Genomic DNA, 23,850 nt, shown 5'->3' with positions numbered 1-23,850 from the left:
CGTTTTCGGAGCTTGTGGCGACTACAGAGACCGCGTTTTTTTACAGTGTGTTCAGGGGACAGGCAGCTAGCGGATAGTGAGGAGATGTTTGCTGTGTGTGACAAAAAATGTTTTGGCCAAAAAACGCGTGACATCACTTAGAGCACCTTTAAGATAGTTTGAATATACATTGAACCAAACACTATAACATCTTAGCTGATAATTTAATATACTTTATTTTTGTGAAAACATCCCATGTTTCAGTCGCAACTGCACATTTTTTGGTAGTGACAGTAATGTGTTTGTAGCCACCACATCACAGAATTACAGAATTTTAACTCACATACTAAAACACTACTAAAACATATTAAAATACTAATGATTTGCATAACTGTACTAAAAATTTGAACACATTTAACTCAAAATGATGGTCCCTATCTACTATGAAAGAGAGGCTTTGAGAGGGAGGGACACATGAATATTTCCTGTTAAAAAATGTAGGGGGGTGTGGTTAAAATCAGTCTCAGCCCATGGACTAAAACATGCACTATTTCGGTAGTGACATGAAAATGCGGGATTTTTTTTTATTTTTTTTTTTTTTTACATAAAGTCTTATGATTTACAAATAAAATATAATTATTTTTTTAACTTCACATTTTAAAAAAATCTAAAATATATATTTAAAAATAACTGGAAAAAATTGCAAAAATTATTTCAATATCATTTGCTGAATTGAAAGTTGAAATTTAGGGGTTAGGGTTCGGGACAGCCACCTCACAATTGAAAGTACCCAATAAATGATGATTCTATATATATTAAGCTTACTGACATTTTAAATATTATTGTGGGATTCAATAGATAATGATTACATTTATTTTTAAATGTGTTTTTTGGTTGTGGGACAGCACCAATTCTGTAGAATGGCCCAATTATTATATTTAATACCCCACAGAGGATAAACGGTATGGAAAATGGAGATTATCATATTATATAAAATCAATAATTCATAATAAACAATGTGAAAAAAATGATATTCATTTGGAGATCTGCTAAAAATGTGAATATATTTGAGTGAGTGGTAGATGATGCCACAGGTAATCTAAGTGTAAAAATAGAGTAAACAAGCGTGAACAATTAAATACTAAATAATTCATGAAACCAATAAGATTCTAATATATCATGAATCGTGCATATATCACGTACTGAAAAAGGAAGAACATGTCGAGCACATTGCATCATCGGAAACAGTATTCCTCGCTGTCTGCTCTAGTGAATCATACACATTTTGGCAAATACACCAGGCATAGAGAAAATCTGCATAATACAAAAACTGTGAGCAGTATGGAAGCATACTTTTCTGAACACAGTTGATGACAGTGCTAGGTAATGGTGATGCACAGCAGGCATTTGTCAGACAATTGTCAGCAAATCCACAGCTACTTCTGATTGGCCTCAGAGCTTAGGGAGGCCTTAATAATTGCGTGCAACTCCCTGCCAAGTTGAACTAATGGAGAGCAGGTGTGAGCGGAGTTAGAACGTGGACCACTGCCTCTAAACTCCAATATGCAGAAATATCCACCTATCAGATCCTCCCAGCATGCACAAGGTTTGGCAGCTGGAAGGTGGGCTATGCTAGAGAATCTACCTTTCTCCAGACAAGATAAATGGGAGCAATTAACCATATCATATACTCACACTCCCTCAGACTCTATACATAATGTAATATAAATCGCTCATTGTAGTCGGCACGTCCCAAAAGGAGCCACAAGAATTAGCGCTCCGCGAGGGCTGATAAGAGTAAAGTGGGCGGCAGGACCGCATACGGTTTTAATAATCGGAGCAGGAGACACAATAACCTCTGTACGAGCCACGATGCTGTGTTTAAGTGATTGTGCATTTATCCAGCCGTTTATTATAAAGCTCACTGCATTCTGTGCAGTTGGGCACTCTGCTGGGAACACAGCCCTGCAGAGCTGCCAAACGCAGCAGTTTCCTCCATTCAGCCCGGCTGTATTGCTGGAGGTTGCTGGAGGCAGAAGGAAAATGAGAAACTTGGTTTCCCTTCGGTCCAATTTAAAAAGGGAATATGCATCTGGTCAAATGTGGCTAGTGTGCTGCACATGAGCAGATTGTGCAAATATGCAAAGCAATGGGGTGTTTTAATTAATGCATGGGCGCATTCAGAATCAGTCATGACATTGTATGGTTCAAAATGTGGCAAAAGCAGATAAAACTGAACATCTGAGCATTTTTATATATGTATTGTTTTTGCTTTTCTTTAAAAATCATTGCTTAAATCATTGTTTAATTTTAAATCTTCAGATAAATTGTGACTATTTAATATACAGTATTTCCCAGATGTAATGGATATATATCACACATGACATAACTCAATGCACAGTGACAAGATGGAGCATCATGGAAACCAGTAATGATGACACAGTCAGAAGCAGTTATCTCAGCTCACTGGAGATGGTTTTGCATGTGAAGATGTAAGGAAAGCCAGTGAGAATGATCTCTTTGATGCTGACATTAGCGTTAAAATGTACTTGCTAAATTATTAATGAGCTGTATGTCATGCGTTAGTATAGCTGAACATGCTTTCCCCACTGATAGTAGAGATAACTGACTGGGTCAATTCACTTGTGCTTCTACAATGAAAATATTTTGCGCTTGCAGAGCAAATGAGGAACCTGCAAGTCTTGTACTTTCCTCAAATGCAAGTTCTGTCATAAAAGTAGCTGTTCACATGCATTGTATGGAAAAAGAGCAGCATCAACATGTCTCCTCTTGTATTAAATGAAAGAAAAAGAAAGTCATAGGGGTTTGGAACAACATGGTAAATTATAACGGTATTTTAATTTTTTGGGAGAAATGTACATGTTGACATCCACTATACAACAGTACAGATTTTGTAACTGAAGTAACTAAAATCTAAGCATTTGACCAGATAATCTGTAAATAACCATGTATAAACTGTGAATAACCATGTATAGTCCAAAGTACTTTCAAATCCAAGCTAAAATGCTATGTTCTCAAGTACTTTTGAAATAATATATATATATATATATATATCTAGTAAACATGTTGTGGATACAAAATGACTTGCCTGAGGTAAATGTAATGCTATGTGAGATATTATTCTCAAGCTGTTTCATTGATGTTTTTCCGTGGTTGAAACACCGGTGGAGAGATAACACAAACATCTCTATACATAGAACATGTGTTCTTCTTCTTCTGCACTTTTTCCTGTTGTGGTGGTTAGCAAACCACATTGCATTACCACGCACCCCCTTCTGGATTGGAGTGTGGATCACCTGTGACTGACTGTATTTGTCATCTGACTGTGTGCACCGAACCGTGACGTCCATGGCGTGACGGTTCGGGACAAATACATGTACCGTTACACCCCTAATTAGTACTGTCAGCTGACAAGAGTGATGAGAAACCACCTACATCAGAGCCATCTATCTCAATACTGCTTCAAGAATTCTAGCTTGTGCAGCCAAACATCTCAAGGATAACCCTGTAAGTCTTTCAAAAACTGAATGGCTGTATTCTCCTTTTTTTCTCCACATGGACATCTCTTGAAACTGTCGCTAAACCTCTAGCATCACACTTGACGGTCAGTTTCTCTCATGAATATTCAACAGCACTTCCTGTCCATTAGCATACAGTGTTTCCCCGTTTCGAGAGTGAACACCTCTGGCCATCCTAATCTTAAATTCAAATGAACAGTCAAAAGCTGTGGAGGACACTTCTTTATCAATACTTCGCCCATCTAATTCAAGCAAGCTCTCAATGTTTACTTTGTATTTTTACCTGCTTCTCTCCATTAGCGTAAGAGTGTATGATTATAATGAATGAGAAGGACACCGGGTACTCCGCAACTGATGATCAAAGCCATCTGTCCGCACAAAGCTTTTATTCACTACAATGAGAAAATGGAAGGAAAGAAGCAACTTCTTCAGAATCTTCTGTTCTTCCACTTACGTCAGTGTTTTGTGAGAGCCAGAAGGTCTCTGGGTCTAAATCACAGCTAAAACAAACAAAGAAGGAATGGTAACAACATTGGTCACTATATTATTGCTCTGCGATAATTATCACAGTGGTACCTCATTTTCAAGGATTTTCTTTATATATATATATATATATATATATATATATATATATATATATATATATATATATATATATATATATATATATATATATATATATATATATATATATATATATATATATATATCTTTATATATATATATATATATATATCTTTATATATATGTTTGATTAATTTGAATGAATTATGTTTTAAAAAATGGTTTTGAATGAATTCAATGACTCATTAATAAATACTTGATGCATTACTGGATGAATCAGAGTTTTTGAATAAATCTTTTGAATGAATGATTCAATGACAAATACATTTTTTAACAGTCACTTATCGCCACCTAGTGGCGTAAGATGTAATTGATACAACCGTTATTTGAAGCGCCAAGTTTGTTTCAAAAGGTGGTTCTATGATGATCTGAATATTTGTAATACAGAAATAACTACTGTGTGGTTCAAAACTACTCTCTCTGGCTCAACGTGGCAGCACAAACACAGATTTGAATGTTCCGGTATGATTTTGTCAAAGGTTTAAAAGACGTGGGCAAATTGTTGTCATTAATAAAATAAGATTGTGTGGGTGTCGCACTCTTTTTTCGATTAACCGTGCAGCTCTAGTTGAGCCCTGATCCTAGTAACTAGCAATTTTTCTGTCCAGACTGAACATGAAACTGTGACACAATCACAGTTTCATGTTAAACAAATAGCCGTGGGGCTATTATACCGACGTGTGAGTAATGTTTCTTTCCATACTTGTTCATGTTGCAGTTTGTCTACTTGCACAGTATTTTTGCTCATGTGCTGTATATAACAAATCACACAAATTTATGTAATTCGTACAGTAAATCTCAACGTCAAATCTCAAATGGCACGATAGCAGCATCCAAAATATATAAATTAAATATAAATATAAATTAAAGAAATGAACTGGGTCTAATTATGATGTATATAAAAAAAGGTTTTCCAAAAGGTAAGCAGATGCTTGCACCTGCAACACACACATGCATCCATCTTTCTTTGCCTCTACTCTGCCACCTGTATCATTAAAGAACTAATATGGGACCTCCCAGTAGATGTTGGGTCTAAAACAGAAATAAAAAACCCCAATAAAGTTTGGTTCCTAACTTCATCAGCTCCTAATGAAGCTGCAGGTGTCAGGCCTGATAGATTACTGGGTGTCTTCTGCAGGTTAGGGACTCCCGGGAAGAAGATGGCTTATCATAGGTACCTCATTAGCCAGAATCAGGTCAGCGGGACTCCATCCAGATCAAACAGAGCACACACTTTTCTCATGTCCAAAGGCGAAGTATTAAAAACTAATCACACTTTAGAGCAGGAACTCCACTCTCACCTGCAGTGTGAGCGACAGAAGGACAGTGTCCTAGATGTAGAATGTAGAGCAGACCTGAGGCACTAAACAACTTCCCAGTGCTTCTCCAAATCTCAATGAAGTGTTTCAGTTCTGCTAACCAGTGAAAACACCAGTACATTCCATATTAAGTACCTTCCACCTAACTTTCATCCTCTCCACCATGCTTTTGTTGACTGACAACTTTTTTCTAAATAAAAACTGCCAAAGCCGCAGAAAAATGAACTAATAAAAGTAGAAAAATAATACATCATTAAATAATAATAATAATAATAATAATAATAATAGAGAAAAATAATGTAATAATTTAGTAATATTTTATATATATATATATATATATATGAAATATAATTATATATGAAATTACAAAATAATAATAGACCAATAGTAATAATATTATTAATATAATATTATATATTAATATATTAATATAATTCATATTTAATAATATTATATTAAATCCCCACCATTCTTTTATCTTTTTTTAAATAAAAAAATGGCAAAATTATACTTAAAATAAAATAACAGATAATATAATACTTAAATAAAGATAATATAATATAAGATAATATAATACTAACAAATTTTATATATATATATATATAATGTTGTTGTTATTTTTTATTAGTAGTAGAAGTATTGTATAAAATAAAATTAATAAAAATATATTAATTTATGTAATATAACTATTTATTAATAATTTTTATATATTAAAAATATATTATTTAAATATTTATATCTAATTTTATACAGTTCCTTGTCTGAAAAAATAACACTTTTTCTTAAAACATAATTTCTTTCTTTTTTTAAACGTAAATCTGCAATTTTAGTCCAAATTAGGTAGGACTTCTTGGCCTACTGAACATAATTAATATTCATGAGCAAAGCTGATAATAATTGTGTTCCTTCCACTTTTCAGATCATTCCTACAGCCCCGTAGATCTACCTGAAACTCTGCTTATAAATAAACAACAGGACATACAAAAACCACTAACAGCCGCTTTGAGTACAGCAAGAAAACTGGCTTGGAGAATCTCATCCATTCTGCACTGCTGATGTTCTTGAACTTTCAGCCCAGCAGGAAGACAGTGGAAGTGGTAGGAATGAACCACACGTCTTACCTTTTTCTGATCCTCCAGCTTTTGACTTGTGGACTTCTTAACATGCTTGCTGGTTTCAGGCGGTACATCCATCCCCGGTGAGAGCGGTAATATCTCCAAGAGAGACCGAGCGAGAGAGAGAAAGACAGAGAGAAAAGAGCTACGAGCCAAACGTGTGGGAGAAAGGGAGGGGGCTACAGGCAGCCAGATTATTCCTTTGCCTGGGTCACATCTTCTCTCAGGCTGAGGTGGGCCTTTCTGGAAGAACAGGAGACGGAAAATGAAGAGGAACGGAGACACTCCCGAATTTACCGAGACCACGTCAGCAGGATGAAAAGACCAGCATCCTCTCCACACGTGAAAACATCCATTCAGAAGTCTGTCATTTCCAGCCAGTAGATCCCAGTGTGCGTGTTCTGGTAGTCCACCTCAGGGCTGCATCCTTGGTCCTCAAATCTGTCAAACAAACACATCTTATCAGACTCAGAACAGATATGAAGGCATAATTAAAAATAAAATAAAAAAAATCAATTGGCACATGAGCAATATGCATTTATTTTATTAATTTGTATATTTTGCGAAAGTTGAAATCCCATGCATGCTGATTTACCTCTTAAAATAATCCTTTCTCAGCATGTTTTATTTAGTTATGAGCTGAATGGGAGGCCAAACACAACATTGCTCTAGTCAACACAAACAACTGGACAAAGAATTCGTGTGACCCACTATCAGCACTAAGTGCATCACGACCTGCTGATGCACGGTGTAGATCAATTTTCAGTGGGTCACACATAGCCTACGGTTTGTTCTGTTGGCTGTTCTTGTTTGCTGTTTTCAGAACAATACTGTATATATATATATATATATATATATATATATATATATATATATATATATATATATATATATATATATATATATATATATATATATATATTCACCATTATCAATATTTAATGTTTTCAACCCAGCAATTCCACACACATACACAATGATAGTGACTCCCAAAAAAAAAAAAAAAAACTACATACAACTAAGGGAAAACATGCACTCGGTTGATCAATGCAAAACAAATACATGACAATACAGTCAAATAAACGGTTCAAATAATGTAATAAACCATAAAAAAAGAAAAGAAAAGACAAAAAAAGAGTAAAAGATTAAAGTCATGGCACATGATTCTTTTTTACTCTATTTTAAAACCACATGTGCCTAAGCTTTTAGAAATGTCAACTTTTCATGTTGTTATCATGTGGTTTCGAAAATATTTCATACCATTTTCAACAAATGTTTAAAAATACCATGTGATGTAACCAAGCAAAAAATAATAATGTTTTCCTTGCTACTCATTACTTCAATCATTAGTTAGATTTTGTTTTTAAGGCTAACAAATACCATAAATGAAAAATTCATAAACATTTTTGGGGAGTTGTTTTTTGTATTGAATTTGATTTTTTGTTTTGTTTTGTTTAGTTTTGTTTAAGTCTGTTTTGTTTAATTCTGCTGCATTTCCATGTTTTGGTTGCTGGATTTTTATTCAAAACTGTGTATCATAAAAGAGACAAGTCATTGTGTGCAAGAACTGCATTTGCAAACAAAAAAGGTCATGTGATTGACCTTAATAAGAAAATTTAAGTAGCACTTAAATGTCAAAAAGGATGGAGATAATGTCACCCCCTTCCATAGAGCATATTTTGCAGTCCCAGCATCCCAAATGTGAAGTTGCTTCACCGAAATAGCTAACACTCACTAGAAAGTCAATATCCCTTGAGCTGTTTCATGCAACGAGTGAAGGGAGGCAGTGTATCTGCATATCAAAGTGAGTTTTGCTACTAGTGTTCTTCTCCATATACGAATAAACACACGTTTGTTCTTTGGCACGTGATTGTTTTCACCCTTCTTCCCCAGAAAACCGCTAAAGAAAGGAAGGATTGAGTCATGCTGAGGTTGTAAGAGGCATTCTGGGAAGAGACCAAGCTCTGAGCAATTACCACAGGATCGATGGCTGGCCTTGTCTGCCCTTTTGGCAGACTTCAAAACATTGGCCTGTCAAAGGGTGTTTGACTTGCATGATGTTAGAAGTTCATGGACACCACTATAAAGTAAAAAGACACGGAGAGACACTTTGGCCCGTGATTCCCAATTTTCATCTGTAGGATTGAGATATAGTAGGTTTTGGATTTCATTAATAATAATTCTTTAACCTCAGAATGCATTGACTTGTGGCTATTTGTGTAGAACCACCATCCCTAGGCCAACAGTGTGTTTTTTTCTGTCTAGACAATTATTGCATCTGATTCTTGCCAAGTTATATTTTTATGTACTTTTTTTTCCTCAAATTGACTTCCTGCCACTACATCAAGATTCACACCAAGAAAACTAAACTGGTCAATCCAAGGTAAGCATCCTCTATTCTATGTATACTGTTGAGCCATGACTGAATCAAATTTTTTGTACTGGTTGATCAGAACTGAACCGATTTATTTCCCCAATACTTTTCAGTTGCCGTCATCTTGTTCTCTTTTATTCAAAAGCGTTACATGCAGGAATCTTTTTTGTCAAAACTTGAATACAAAAAGGTAATTAAGAAGTCAACTCTGACTGTCCTGAACACAAGATGGAAAGAACTATCATGAGGAATCCATAGTGTGATAGTATTATTATTCTTTTGTTATTTATCAGAGAACAATTCTTAGAAAAAATAGACCCAGGGTCTCACAGGATTTGCAAAACAATAGCTTGACTGAATCAACAAATGCACATAAATCTACATGGTGCATCTGCCTTACAAGACGCTAAACACACAGCATCATTCGAAGGCTCCTCTGAAGAACACAACTGAGTGCTTCCATCTCCTGCATTATTCATTAGTCTTAATTTCCCTTATTTTCCACTGAATATCCGAAAAAGAAACATTCCTGCGAAGGACTGACACACTGTACTCCATAATTTCTGTAAATTATAATATTTGGCTGTGCATTTTACAGCATTTACTGGAATAATGTGGAGTACCTATGTCAGTGAGGGAAGTCATTTTTTCAAACACACATATGTGATATCAGAGATGAAAACAAACACAACCAGGCTGTCAAAATTAATAGATCAAACCACTCATGATAATGAAAATACTTCACTCTGCTTGTCAGGCAAATTGTTGTCGTTTTGAAGTGAAGAGCAACTGCAATTATTATTTCAAGAGCAAAACATATTATATGTATATGTATTCCACAGCTGACTGACAAATTCATACAAAGCATCACCATGTTGGGTTCTACATGTATATGACATCTAAAATATATGTGCCCTTGTAATGTAAAGTTGGCTTCCTATCTGTTTCTGGAAGCATTAAATGAGAAGCCAAGCACAATAATTATAGAATTTTGTCGACCATAAGATTGTGTGTCCCAGTGATTAGAAAAAAAAAACTGTAAAAATATAAAGCAAATGAAGCAGGAATATACCATCTCCCTGTCACTAATATACATCTGCTACACTTGAGAACAGAAGCCTGTTATTAGACCAATAAAGTGGAAAGAATTCACATTTGCTATCTGAATAACAATGAGCTAATTCAAATAGGTCAGACAGGTACAGGTTTCATTCAAGCCTTAAATAGTTATATGAACACACCAAAGCTACTTATGAAAAAATGTACAAATGGAAATAACCATTGTAAAGAGTAAAGCCAGCAGAGGATATATTCTTGTTAAGCTAGGCCTTAAATATCAAATAAAAACTAATGAAACAATAAGTTCTAAACATTTGTATTAAAATACTGGTCTAACTTTAAGTTTTGATTGGTGATAAATGTGCACGGAGAAGAGATTTTAGAGGTTTTAAAATATATACCCGACCTGAATCACTTCTTACCCGAACCCAACGTGCATAAATTAATTTTTTGCTGAAACCGAAACAGAACAAATAAAATTAGACCCCAGTCCAACCAGACGGCATTTATTTTCAAACCTAACTGGAACTGAGCGTAAATGACATTGACATGTTCAGAGCCTACAGCCCCAGTGTCCTGATTTGGCCGGTTCTCCGTTACTTGTATTTATTTATTTACTTCTGTATTATTAATTTATATAAATACCTCTGAGTTCAGCTTTAAATAGTGACCAGTGGATTGGAAAAATAAACATGATAGCTCAATAAAAATGATATCAATAGCTTAATAAATCAGTCGCTAGTGTTGTCTGTAACACTATTCTACCTCAACTCCAGTGAAGGGCTTTTGCACACACAACAAAAGAAAAGCCCTGCATGAACATGCAGTGTAATGAAGTAAGTGACTTTTCATGATGGATCTCATAGCTAAAAGATGGATTTTTGTGTGCGAGATTCCAAACGTTTTTTCCTTATCTATGTGCGTCCATTTGGAAAAAGCACAATTATTTTACGTTACCTGAGACCCAAGGCCACTAATACCGAACCCGACCTGTGTCCGAGGCATTCGTCAAAGTTTTGTGAATGAACAAATGAATGTTTTCATATGTACCTGCACAGGATATTAGTAGTACTACTGTATATACGTTTTTTATTGTTAAGTCAGTGTGATATCTAGAGTATTTAAGAGCTAAACTCTCTTCCTCTGCCCTTTTCCTGACATTTGTTATTCATTGAGCATTCACTGACAGTCAGTGAGCTAGAGTATGTCCAATAAAATATGATTCATTGGCTTGGCCTCTGTGCCGCCACTTTAATTTGATGTAAAGATGTAAATGTCTATGGTGGACTTCCACTGATTTCCTTTGGGAGAAATGATCACGGCACAGAAATGTCTCTGTACTGTCTCATAACAGATCAGATGTCAGTGGCATTAAAAACAGCCAACTGAGGACATCCTGTAATACAGTGGTTCCCAAACTCCGCATTTTGTTCGCGTACCCCCTCTGTCACGTCACGTACCCACAGGGGTACGCAAACAAAATATGGAGTTTTGTCGTTCATTTAATTCTTCCCCACCTTAAAATAACATTAAAATCAAGCATGTATTTCAGGGCACAATGCCATAAATACATGACATCCAATCAAAATACCACATCATTTGCGGTCAAACTGACTAAATCCATTTACATTTTAGCAGCGTGCATATGGGTGCTTACAGGTTATGTCAGAGTCTGCTGCCTTAGCAGATCGCGCTACATTATTGCCATTCTCGACAATGTACCTGTAGATTTAGCACTTACTAGCATGAAAAACAAATAGCCTGGCACAGGAGGTGCATGGATCAATTTAAAGGTCCCGTTCTTCGTGATCCCATGTTTCAAACTTTAGTTAGTGTGTAATGTTGTTGTTAGAATAAAATCTGTAAAATTTTAAAGCTCAAAATTCAATGCCAAGCGAGATATTTTATTTAACAGAAGTCGCCTACATCGAACGGCCAGTTTGGACTACATCCCTCTACTTCCTTCTTTAATGACGTCACTAAAACAGTTTTTTGACTAACCTCCGCCCACAGGAATACACAAGAGTTGCGTTTGTAGAGTGTGTTTGTCGCCATGTCGTCGAAACGCTGTTATTTTCATCCCGCAGTCCAATCACCGGGTCTGATTCCGGCTCAAATTGATAGGGTAAAATTAAAGACATGTTTACAATAACACTGAGCGCATGCATCTCCCCGTTATGGTAAGAGGCGTGACCTTTCCGGGACCTTTCCGCTAAGCTGCTGTCGAATCACAACACAGGAACCGCTGGCACAATCAGAACTCGTTACGTATTTCTGAAGGAGGGACTTCATAGAACAAGGAAGTCATCAGCCCGTTTTTATGACAGTGGAAACAGCGGTATACAGATAAGTAAATTATGTGAAAAATACTGTGTTTTTTTACACGAGAAACATGAACACATGTTATATTGCACACTATAAACACAATCAAAGCTTCAAAAAACCACAAAAAACGGGACCTTTAAGATTCAAACTTTTGATACAAAACATACCTTTTGTGAGTTGATAATATTATACGAGCAAGAATGCACATCCAAATATCCACATGTTTGCAAATGTGACATTGATTTTGTAGAACAGTTCAACAAACAAACGGGTAATATTAATGATGTTCTTCACAATATTGTTAGTATTTACTCTATTTTGCAATGAAATAATAGTTCCAACGAAAGCCACAGCAGAACTACAACAGACACAGCAGTGTTTCGTGAACGAATCTGTGGCTTTGAACGAATCATTTGTGAAAGTCTTGATTCAATAATTCATTCATAATACAAGGCGTTTGCCAATGTCAAGGAAGGATCCTCGGAAGCCAGAATTTCGAGGATGCTACATCATCGACATCCGTCGAAGGACTGTTCTAATGTCAAGGATCCTCGGAATTTCAAACAAGGACTGAGTCCTTCGTTCAAAAAATATCCTATATACAGGAAAGGATGCATACGTGTAGCCTTCGCGCTCTTCGCGCTCTCAAATCACCCACAATCCTATGCGCGCAGCTTTGCGATCTTGTTCAAAAAATTGTCAAAAAATGTCGGACGTTAGCGGGCAATATGCTTTCAAATGTAAGTATATTTACGTTACCAAACATTTGTTATAACTGTAGTAAATATGTCAGATAAATAAAGTTTAACGTTTAAATACCAGTACAAATTACTACCGTATTGATATTATAAATTATACAAATACAAATTCCGTTATTGATGGCTAACTGAACCGGACCGTCATTTAACGATTGTTAGCTTGTTTGCCGTCACCGGCATTTCTTTTATAAATAGTAATTTAAAGTAATTTAACGTTAATATTATACTATTATACCATTCACAGCGTTATTCATAGCTTTCTCGTCTTTTTTTAACAGGGACCAAGGAACAAATGGAGGCGTTCATACGTCTCCCTGTAGAAAACAAGCAGCTGTTTACCAGGGGGAGAGACACCGCGGCGAACGGATATCGGTAAGAAGCAAATTATTTAATGTTCAGAAGTGATAGCTGTGTAATCACTGACATAATGAAGCAAAATGACGTGCACTTGCTAGTCTGGTCCATTTACGTGTTCTCCGAATGCTAAAGAGGAGCCTCGCCTAGCCTCTGAAGGAAGTGACTTGGAAGGACCAGTCCTGCCAAGGAAGTATCCTTGACATTGAGAAACGCCTACAGCCACTTGCTTCGTTACTGAATGAACAAATGATTCGGTGACTCACGCATTAAGACTTACCATCACCTACTGGCGGTTTTATTATGTAAAAGAATCACTTTTCACGTTTTTATCATCATTGCATATTTTACTATTGATTTTTTTTTATTATTTAAAATATTTTTTTATGATGTAAAGGTATTTATAAAGATAATAAATTCACTGTAAAGTCAATTTAGGGGGCAAATATCATCCTTTAATGGAAAAGGTGCAGTCTAAGTGGAAGAGAGAGGGTACGCAGAAGGATGGTAAATGCCTCAGGGGGTACTCCACTCTAAAAAGTTTGGGAACCACTGCCTCAAATATTTAAAAGCTGTGTATTATTTGGTACTTTTTAAAAGTGGTTAATCAAAAATAACAACAATAATAATAAAAATCTAGTATTATAAAACTCTTGAATTAGCAGACTTGAAGAAATTAACTAGCAATTAAACGCTTGGCAACTGCATGTACTGCGGATGTGCCGGAGTGGTAAAGACCGTCATTACGCACTCAATCACATATACACATTACACATATAATCCGCCCAACCTGGCATGTGTCCATCAGGAATCAACTGATAGCAATGAAACCCCAGACAGACGCATGATTAAAAGATAATAAATGTGTAATTACCAGCCGAGCTTTCATACCTGTCCTCCCTGCACTCGCAAAGACAAAAGATGAGCTTTATTCCGCAAGCAATAAATTTATTTCACTGCTTTCCCGAGAGTGATTTATTCCCCATTCCCATTTTATAGAGGGAAATCTGCAGAGAGAGTGGCTGTGAACGAGGCACATTTCAGAGATAAACAGGAGGAGCTGAAACATCACTCTAAATACATGCCAAGCAACATGCTTTAAATAAAACTGGACGGGCTATTGAAACCCCCATACAACATAAACGTGTCAGACTGGCTTGTGTCTGTGCCAACTGCTTGCCTCAGCATTACTGAGTACAAACGCAGCATGCTCAGATAGATTCATTCATTTGTTTAGTCCTTTCACATGACTTGAGTATTGATTGAAATGCTCTGGCTGGTGCTTTTAAAAAATTAATATTATGAATATATTGATGTGGTATGAACTCGTTTTACAGCTCTCTGTCTGTTTGTCAAACAAAGCTATTGTATGTCTTTAGAAATTGTTGAATGACTTTGTATGATTTCAAGGCATATGGACAACTTCCAATGTATATTGGTGCTGCTTTTTGTCAGTTTTTTGGCTTGACAGCCCACATCCCATATTATTATCATTAACTAAAACAAAAAATGTTGTTATTTGAAATAAAGCTGAAATAAAATAACATTTAAATAATATTTGTAACTCTTTACAATAAGTTTCCAACCGTACTGAGAGTTCCGGGCCGAGAACGATTTGTAATATTATATATATATATATATATATATATATATATATATATATATATATATATATATATATATATATATATATATATATATATATATATAAAATACTAAAATATCACTGTCCCATTAGTGTTCCATGAGAGTCAGTCCTACGGGTTTGAAACATCATGACGGTTAAGAGAAACCATAACAAAATTTCCATTTTCAGGTAAATGATTGCTTTAAATTGCACATAATAAGTTGGCTCAAGGCTATATGACAGATTTATATGAATATGTATACAATATTATAGTACCTACACAAGTAAAAGCTAAATGTAGATGTCTGTACCATTGAACAGATTTTATGGGGCAGTTTAATTGGACAACACTGTCATAACAGTCTCTATTTGAGTCCCAACTGTGCCCATTTACTACAAAAGTTTCCTAGCAGCCTCAAGCCTCAGCTGAATTTAATATTCTGTTTACCAAGCCCTGAGCCCTCAGGCAAACAGTACAGTGTCTTAAACTTTAGCCCATATACCTGCATGGCCATCCTACTCCATGCTCTAAAAAAAACAAAAACAAAAACTAGAGCAAACAGAAATGCACAATTTGAAAGAGATGGAACATGCAGGGTCAATACAAAAGGGATCATAAAACAAACAGTCATCTATTCATCACTGTGTGGCCACTCCGGGAAACGATCTGGTCAGTGGCAGTTTACGCAGTTACATAGTAACACTACTGTTCATATCACTCGTAGTGTGAAAACATCCCTCCCTTGACACAGTTCAGTGGAGTCCTGAACACAATCTATACATTTTGTCATTCTCTGACAGGGCTGATTGGTGTGCTGCCGTCGGAATGACCCTGGCTTTCCTGTTGTCACGGTAACACAAGTTGAGGCAGGCAAGTGGAAGCGATGCAGGTACCCAAGCATCCTTCACAGTCTTAAAGAACTTGTACTGCTCTTATTAAATCTGAATATATCTACTTTGGTATCCAGATGCAATACCATGGTACTGTACGATTACCATACATCATGGATTTTTGGGATTACTTCAAAGAAAATATATTTGGTACAGTATATCATGGTATTACCATCATGACAGTGCCAAACACATGATATTATCACAGTACCACATTTAAAAAAAAAAGCATGGTAATGCTATTTTAAGAGTTGAAGAGGAAATTCTCAAATGTCTAAATGTATTATTTTATGATCATATTGATGAAAGGGTGTGCACTTTTCCTACAAGTTTTATAAATTGGCCACAAAAAGGTTTGTAAAACTTGCTTACAAGGTTTGGTTACAAGCCTTGGTTAACACTACAATCATTGTACATACAAGCTCTTTTGGAGCAATATGTGTTGAGGAAAGCCTTATATAAATGATTTTTGCTCAGGTGCTTTAGGTCTTCAATGTTTTGTAAAAAAAAAAAAAAAAAAAAAAAAAAAAGGTTAGCATGTCATTTATGAAGGTTGTATATACTATATCACATTTTAGAAATACTATGCACACTGTTCTACCCTCTTGTTCTGCATTCTCTTGTGTGAAATCATGAAGCCAGCACTCGTTTCTTTGTTCTCTTCACCATTCTGTGGCACTCCCTTTCTCATTCAGAGAACAGAAGCAAGAAATATTCTATCTGAGCAACAGTCCCCGCCTCATTATTCAAGGCAGAGCAAGCTCAGCTAGACATAAAACACCTTTATTCATTCATTCGTTTCAATGGATTTCGAATTAGAAGCCAATTATACTAAGATTACACTAATACCAGACCTCACAACTGCCTTTTCTATTCAGTTCCTGAGCAGATAATCTGGAGACCAGAGTAATCTAGTGAGATTACGGAAGGATTACGGTAAAATCCCATTACGGCAAGATAGTAGAACCACAGAAATGGGGAACAAATGATGAAATCCCAGTTTTAAGTGTGAAGTGTTAACATGTAGAGAGTGGGCAATAATCATATATATCCCATGGAGGGCTTTCTCATGTTCTCTCTTGCCTGTTTTCCAATCAAAGGGTGTTTGATTCCAAAGCAGCTCCAGCATTTTTCCCATTTATGTTATATAGCCTATATATATCTTACCAATGGGCCAGTAGAAATGTGGGCCGGTTCTACAGAACTTCCAACCAAACATCAGCTACGAAAATCAGCATCACTTTGTACACAGCCGTCCAGACTTTGTGGTCAGAGGTGAGACAGCTCAGTGGTGATTTTCATCCTTATATCCTCTTCTTCATAAGCATCTCTTATTCATGTGCTCTGACTGCATAAAATCACTTTTATTACACGGCGTAGCACAGAGGTGTAATTGCCAGCGTGATATACAGCCTCCCTGTGCACTCGGCTCAATTTTTCGTGCATTTTAGATGCTCTTCGTTTCCATGGTCTCCTTAATAAAACAACTTCTTCTGCCCAATAATGGGGTCCAAATCTCATTTCTACACACATCCTTCGCCCCAGGGGTATATATACACTGCGCAACAGCCTGTGACCAGATCACACACACACATGCACGTTCTACCCATCAACCCCCCATCGTTCGCTCCTGGTCATGGGTATTTATTGAACAGTGTGAGCCTTACCAAATCACACAAACACGCCAAAATGACAGATAAATGGCAAACTGAAGGACAGGTGCAGATTACGGAAGTCATCTTCTTATTTTACTCATTAGATTGGTAGGCGAGGCAATGCTGCTTGCTAAACCGCAAATACCTGAGAAGGTAATGGAAGGGAAAATTGCACATGTAATGCAATCAAAGCTGGATGAGAGTGCCGTGCATTGTCACAGCCCTGTGGTGATGATTACCTAAAAAAGTACTGTGAGTGGACTGTGCTGGGAATCTTCAATGCGTTCGAAAAATCCATCTACAGCAGAGTAAACAAATTCGATCCAACACTTTACACACTCAACGGCAAAAGCAAACCGCTTGAAGTGTCTCAAGTCATGCGGTCTGCTTGAAAGCTTCGCCGCACACATTTAAGACTTTCGTTTCGTTTAATCAAATGGGCAACTGGGTAATCTGTGAAGCTGAGTAGATTAGACAGATTAGTCATTATCAAGATGGAAGTCATAAGTACATTCAATGAATATGAAGGCAGCTGCTGGAGCAACAGCAGTCATGGGGGTGGAGTCTGTATTCATTAGGCCCGTTACCGACTATTAATCAGCCTCAACCTCAGATTCAATCCACGGCAGAGCCATTCACGCATAAGAGGCAAAGGGTTGTCGCCATGCATATTGGTAGCATTCACATGTGATCTGGGCTGAAGTCCTGACCTGTGTAGGATATTAGGTGAGCGCGGATCTGTCAACTCGGCAGAATTCTATTATCCTGACCGTGATATACTGCTACCAGCAGGACCCCTCCTTTCCTCTCTCTCTCTCTCTTGCTCTATCTATCCCCCCATCCTCAGAGGTGATCCATCATGCAACGACGCTGATCCAGTGTCTCACGCAGGTGAATTACCTAGCAATCATCGCCCGCTCGACCACACGCTCCAACCACAACGCATTACTGACCTGAGAGATATTCATCAGCTGCTTACTGCCGCCACAATAAAATGAGAGAAGCAGAAAGACAGAGATGAAAGAACGTCTAGGAAAGACATTAGAAACAAGGCAGCATATGTGCAGGGAGTGGCAGATGCCAGGCAGCTGTGCATTCTGACTTTCTCAGAAGGTCTTCTAAGGAGACAATGTGGCACGACATGTACAGTATAATGCACAATGCAAACCTTATGTTGTGTGGAACGTGTTCATGAAGAGCAGGAGATAAAGTCATTTAGACTACAATTCAGTGTAATATCCTCATTTATCAATATTAGGCACATAGCAAACAAAACAATGAATCATAAATGTGCCATGACTGGGGATGGGTGATTTAGCTAAAACTATCTTTTTTTTTCTTTCTTTATTTTATGTATTTGCTCTGAAATGGCATAGAACAGTGGTTCCCAAACCTGTTCTGGAGAACCCCCAGCCCTGCATATTTTATCTCCCTCATCTATAACACCTGATTCAACTCATGTGCACATTTGTAGAGACAGCAAGACCTGAAATGGGTGTGTCAGAAATAGGGAGACATACAAAATGTGCAGGGCTGGGGGTCCTCCAGGACAGGTTTGGGAACCACTGGCATAGAAAAAACAACATTAAATATTCTGGTGAAACAACTGGTGACGTTTGCCAGACTTTTCTAATCTTTTCGCCTGATTAAACCCCGCCCCGTTCTTACAGCTCGCATTGAAATCTGCTTCCATCCAATCAACAACCAATGGACAAAGCCAAGTCCCTGCCATACATTTTTACATACACTCAGATGTAGATCACCATATGGAAGAAAAGATCTGTCACTACTTTTGTTTCATTGCGACTTTAACACTCTCAAACTCAAGCATTGACAAAGGCTCACAAAACTAGTCTAAAGAAAATGCCATAGCAAAAGATATTAATATTAAAAAGACTTAATAAATTAGTGTGAGAGCACAATTCCAAAAAAGTGCTGATGGGAGTGGAAAGTTCTGCACATGATCTACTGACGACGCACAAATTAAAGAACACAGACCCAGCTCATTTCCATGATGACCAACGCAATCTACCAAGAGCAGCGCAAACTAGCTTTTTGTTTAAGATTTTTTTTTTTTTGGGGGGGGAGAGACATTAAATAATGCCACAAACACCAGTAAATCAACTAACGTAAACCTTAGAAAATCAGCTTTAATGATCCATTTAAACACTCTCCTCCCATAAATTTTGCATCTGAAAGGGATACTCCTAAAAATGCATATGTAATAAGGTCAGCCACAAAAATAACCCTGTCCATGTCTTTTCAGTGCTAATGTTTCACTGCATGTCTTTAGTAAATCCTGACAGTATTTTTTTTTTTTTTAATGCCAAAAAGAGAGTTTATTGTTAGTAAATCAGGCCCTAAAAGTCAATTAAAATAACTGCAATATCGCTTAAATTTAATTCAATAATCATAAAATATTTGTAAATTACTTTTACAGTGAATTATCGCAAGCTCTAGCTATCACCTCACATGCAGAGAGACCAACAGGTAGAGTTTCATGTAGAAACACCAGACGCCTCTCTTACCTTCCCATCCCCCAGCGTGTCTACAGCATCCCTCCCTGCAGGAGGTGGGCAAGGCCCACATGGAGAGCCAGGTAGTACTACAACAAGTGCCATAATGCCTAAATGTGGTGTAAAATCCACTTGGTCCTTATTGACCCCTCTTTTAGAGTCCCCGCCTGTGTGCTGTGTACAGACAGCTCACTCCGCACAGGAAAAGGGCCACTCGATCACTTCCATCACAATCTGAGGGTGTGTGCCGCCCTCCACGTTTCCGACCAATCCAGGAATGAGAGAGAGAGAGAGAGAGAGATGCTCAGTCTCTCCTTTCCCAACCCCCTTCCCCATCCCAGCTACGCTTTGGTCTCTGTGCCGAAGCGGAGATTGCGTTGCAGTGATGAAATTTTAATGCTTCTTTTAGAAAGAATAATGAACAGGCTGGTCCCCAGGGGTCAAGATCTCTGTACTACACAAACCTACATGTGAGTGCACATACATTAGCTTACGACAAACGCGCACAGCCGAATGCACAGGTGAACGTCCGACACAAAGGTGTACAATACAGCAACGCGTAAAACACATTCTAACACACATACACAGAAGCTCGCAACTCCGAACATCAAACACACCTCACAACAGCTTCCCCCTCCCTACTCAGCAGCATTGGGAGTGTGGCGCCAAACACGGATCCACCCTTGATCAAATGCTCTCCAGACACGCTTGTACGCACACATGCAGCAGGGAACAAAGAGAAGGAGTTCAACATTGATAGTCTCATCCATGTCAAAGTGGATCGCTGCTTTGATAAGAAATATACAGTCTATTTCTCCCCAGATCCCTTCTCTTTCTCTCTATTTATCACTTTCTGGCATAAATAAATACAGAAACACTGAACCGAGGGAGACAACGTGGAACCTCGTCAACCATCTGCAACCACAGCCGATCGCAGCTACATTGATTGACTCATGAAGCAAAATAAACCGGTGCTGGGTTATTTACTATGTACATACATTAGGAGAAAATGATTTCCACAGGCTCTGGCACAAATACATCCTCTCGCAGCGAACATGAACTTTCATCTATAATTTTAGCTCATTTAAGATGGTTTCCATGTTTCTTTTTGTTGTTGTTGTTGTTTTTTGTTTGTTCTGACAAATACAAGGCTTTTATGGGACTCAAAGAATATTTGTCTGCCTTTAATAAAATATCTGACTTTAGAAGCTGATAAGCTAATGCTTGAGAATATTGATCTATGACTGATCAGATACTTGGAACTAGGCATGTGACGGTATCAAATTTTCATGTTGCGATTAATTGCTGAAGCTTTTATCACGGTATTAAAATAAGTTGCAAAAAAAGTGTTGTCATAGTATAACAGGTTTAAGAACTCTTTTTGTAATAACAAAAATAACTCTGAATGTTTAAATACAATAATACAATACACAAAAAATATATAAAGTAAAATTTTCAAACAGATTATAATGCAAAAGAATTAGGCTATAAAGAACAACAGGAAACACTTTACAATAAGGTCTCATTATTTAATGCATTAACTAAGATTGAGCAATAGCTACATTTGTTACAGAAAATATTAGTTTTTGTTAATGTTAGTTAAGAAATACAATTGATTATTGTTAGTTTTCTCTCAGGTCCATTAAATAAGCTCTTTTGATTTTAGTAATGCTATTAAACAGTAACTAAGAAATTAACATTAACTAAGAATATTTAATACTTTATAAGTATTTTTATTGTCAGTTTTGTAATAATGAATTAAAATGTTAACTAATGAAGACATATGTTTCAAACTTTTCTGAACAATACCAAATAATCAGAACATTTCTAATAATTAGGGCATGAGGTAGTCCAGATTAAAATATAAGGTTTGAAAATAGACTTTTAAGTCTTCAAGTATTTGGTGATGAACAACATTGAGATTACAAAAAAATTAATGGCTGTTTGAAGCATTTTAAAAACTTAACTAGCGCAGTTGCTTTGTTTGTGTGGTTTCCGTGGTAACCGCTGCATTCTGCTGTTGCATCAGCGCCCTCTGCTGTCAGAGAGTGAACGTGCACTTTCATTCGTTCCGCCATGTGCTTCTCATGTACTTTGGGTTTGTTTACATCTGAGCGCGTGTTCTTTTGGAGCAGAATACAGCAATGTTTTGCATTTTATACGGTTGAAGTATTCTTAATTGCATTATAAAAAAATTAATAATTGGTAATAAATTATTATTTACGGTATTTTGAAATGCCCACGATAACAATATCGTGCATATTCATTATCGCGATTTATCGCATTACCGAATATCGGCACAAGTCTACTTGGAACAGAAGGTCCAATGCAATGGTGGTTTTGTTAGCCATATAGCTAACCGGTTTTGTCAGCCATCTAAAGCCAACTTCCACCAGATTTAGCCACTGAATTAGACCACCACCCTATCAGTTTAACCACATGGCTACTCTTTCAAAACCCTGCCCTCTAAAGATATGATTTCCAATCCAATTACACAAAATGACTGACAGAGGCACACCCAGTTTTTCTTTCTTTTCTTTTTTTTCCTATATGTAAATGGAATGGGTGGGATATTAAAAATTAAAACTTTTCAAATCAAGGGTTTTTTTTTTTTTGTGTAGGCGGATTATTTTTGCTGTTTACAAAGCCTAGAGCTGTCACAGAGAAAAGTCACCAAACTTCAGTTATATCTGTCAGGTAAAAAAAATAATAATAAAATAAAAAAAAACCTTTACAGCAGCTTTAGGTCTGCCGTCTCTGAATAACATGCCTTTCAGAAGTGTCATCCTTGCTTTTTTTCTGACAGTAAGTGTATGAGTTTTTTCAGTCATCTTCAAAAAGGTGCAAAATAACAGAAACACAGCCATTTCTCAAACACGACTGTAATATGATTTGAAAAATGACCCAATAAAAATTTCTGAGAGCACCTAACACTAACACAGACAGTCGAGACTATTGCCAGGAATCAACAAAAGCCTGGCTTTGCTGAAATTGAGAATGATTTATGAGCAAAAAAAACAAACATTTGTTTCAGATTTGAGAGGGTAGTTTCTTAAACTTTTTATATTTTTATATTTCAAAAGGTTTCACAATGCATACTAAGACATTTTAGTTCAAATCAAAGATTTGGCAGAGGTTTGGCAAAAAATATTTCCTTTAAGCAAAATGACTTTTTTTTCCCTCATGATGGCCCTCATGTATTTCGTCCCATCACTAATATTTTCACTAGGATGGATTCAGAAGCGCTGTGGAGCATATAGGCAATTTCAACCCCAAAAATCAATTACCTGCAGCTCTGCAAGTTCTTTTCCCTCCCTTGCCGAGAACAGACAAGGATCTTAATTCAAATATATGAGAGGAGACAAACAGCCTCTACCTCCCTTATCCCCATCACGTCCTTTCTGACAGGTGGGTCTCAGGTGGGCATATGGATGACTATAGCTGACTAAATCCACAACAGCATGACTCCACTCCAACAGAAGAATTCCCCTCGGCCCTCAAGGCATCGACGCAACATGGAAAAACAGCTGCATTTACAGCACTGAAGAGGCACGGAGGCGTTTAGATTGACTAGCAGCACTGAAACGTGTTGAGTTCATGTGATTCCTGCTCACGTCACCAGAACATCAGGACTAAAGAGACAGTGGAAGACCATTGGGCATGTAAGGAACAGCCTGAAGGTGTGTTTAAAGCATTGTACAAGTATTGATGAGGA

General features: G+C 36.9%; 1 protein-coding gene across 1 annotated transcript in view; it reads right to left on the bottom strand.

The window, feature by feature from the left end:
* nav3 (neuron navigator 3) overlaps positions 1-23,850 on the bottom strand; it is a 387,003-nt gene that overhangs the window by 296,373 nt on the left and 66,780 nt on the right. Inside the window, exon 2 of the mRNA XM_048155140.1 lies at positions 6,583-7,017. Within this exon, the coding sequence (XP_048011097.1) occupies positions 6,583-6,654 (72 nt within the window). The 5' untranslated portion in view covers positions 6,655-7,017. The remainder of the gene's footprint in view (positions 1-6,582; positions 7,018-23,850) is intronic.

Source organism: Megalobrama amblycephala, linkage group LG14 (genome assembly GCF_018812025.1).
Source record: "Megalobrama amblycephala isolate DHTTF-2021 linkage group LG14, ASM1881202v1, whole genome shotgun sequence".
Classification (NCBI taxonomy): Eukaryota; Metazoa; Chordata; class Actinopteri; order Cypriniformes; family Xenocyprididae; genus Megalobrama; species Megalobrama amblycephala.
Note: the sequence above shows the minus strand (reverse complement) of the source record. Positions and strands in the feature narration are given on the sequence as shown.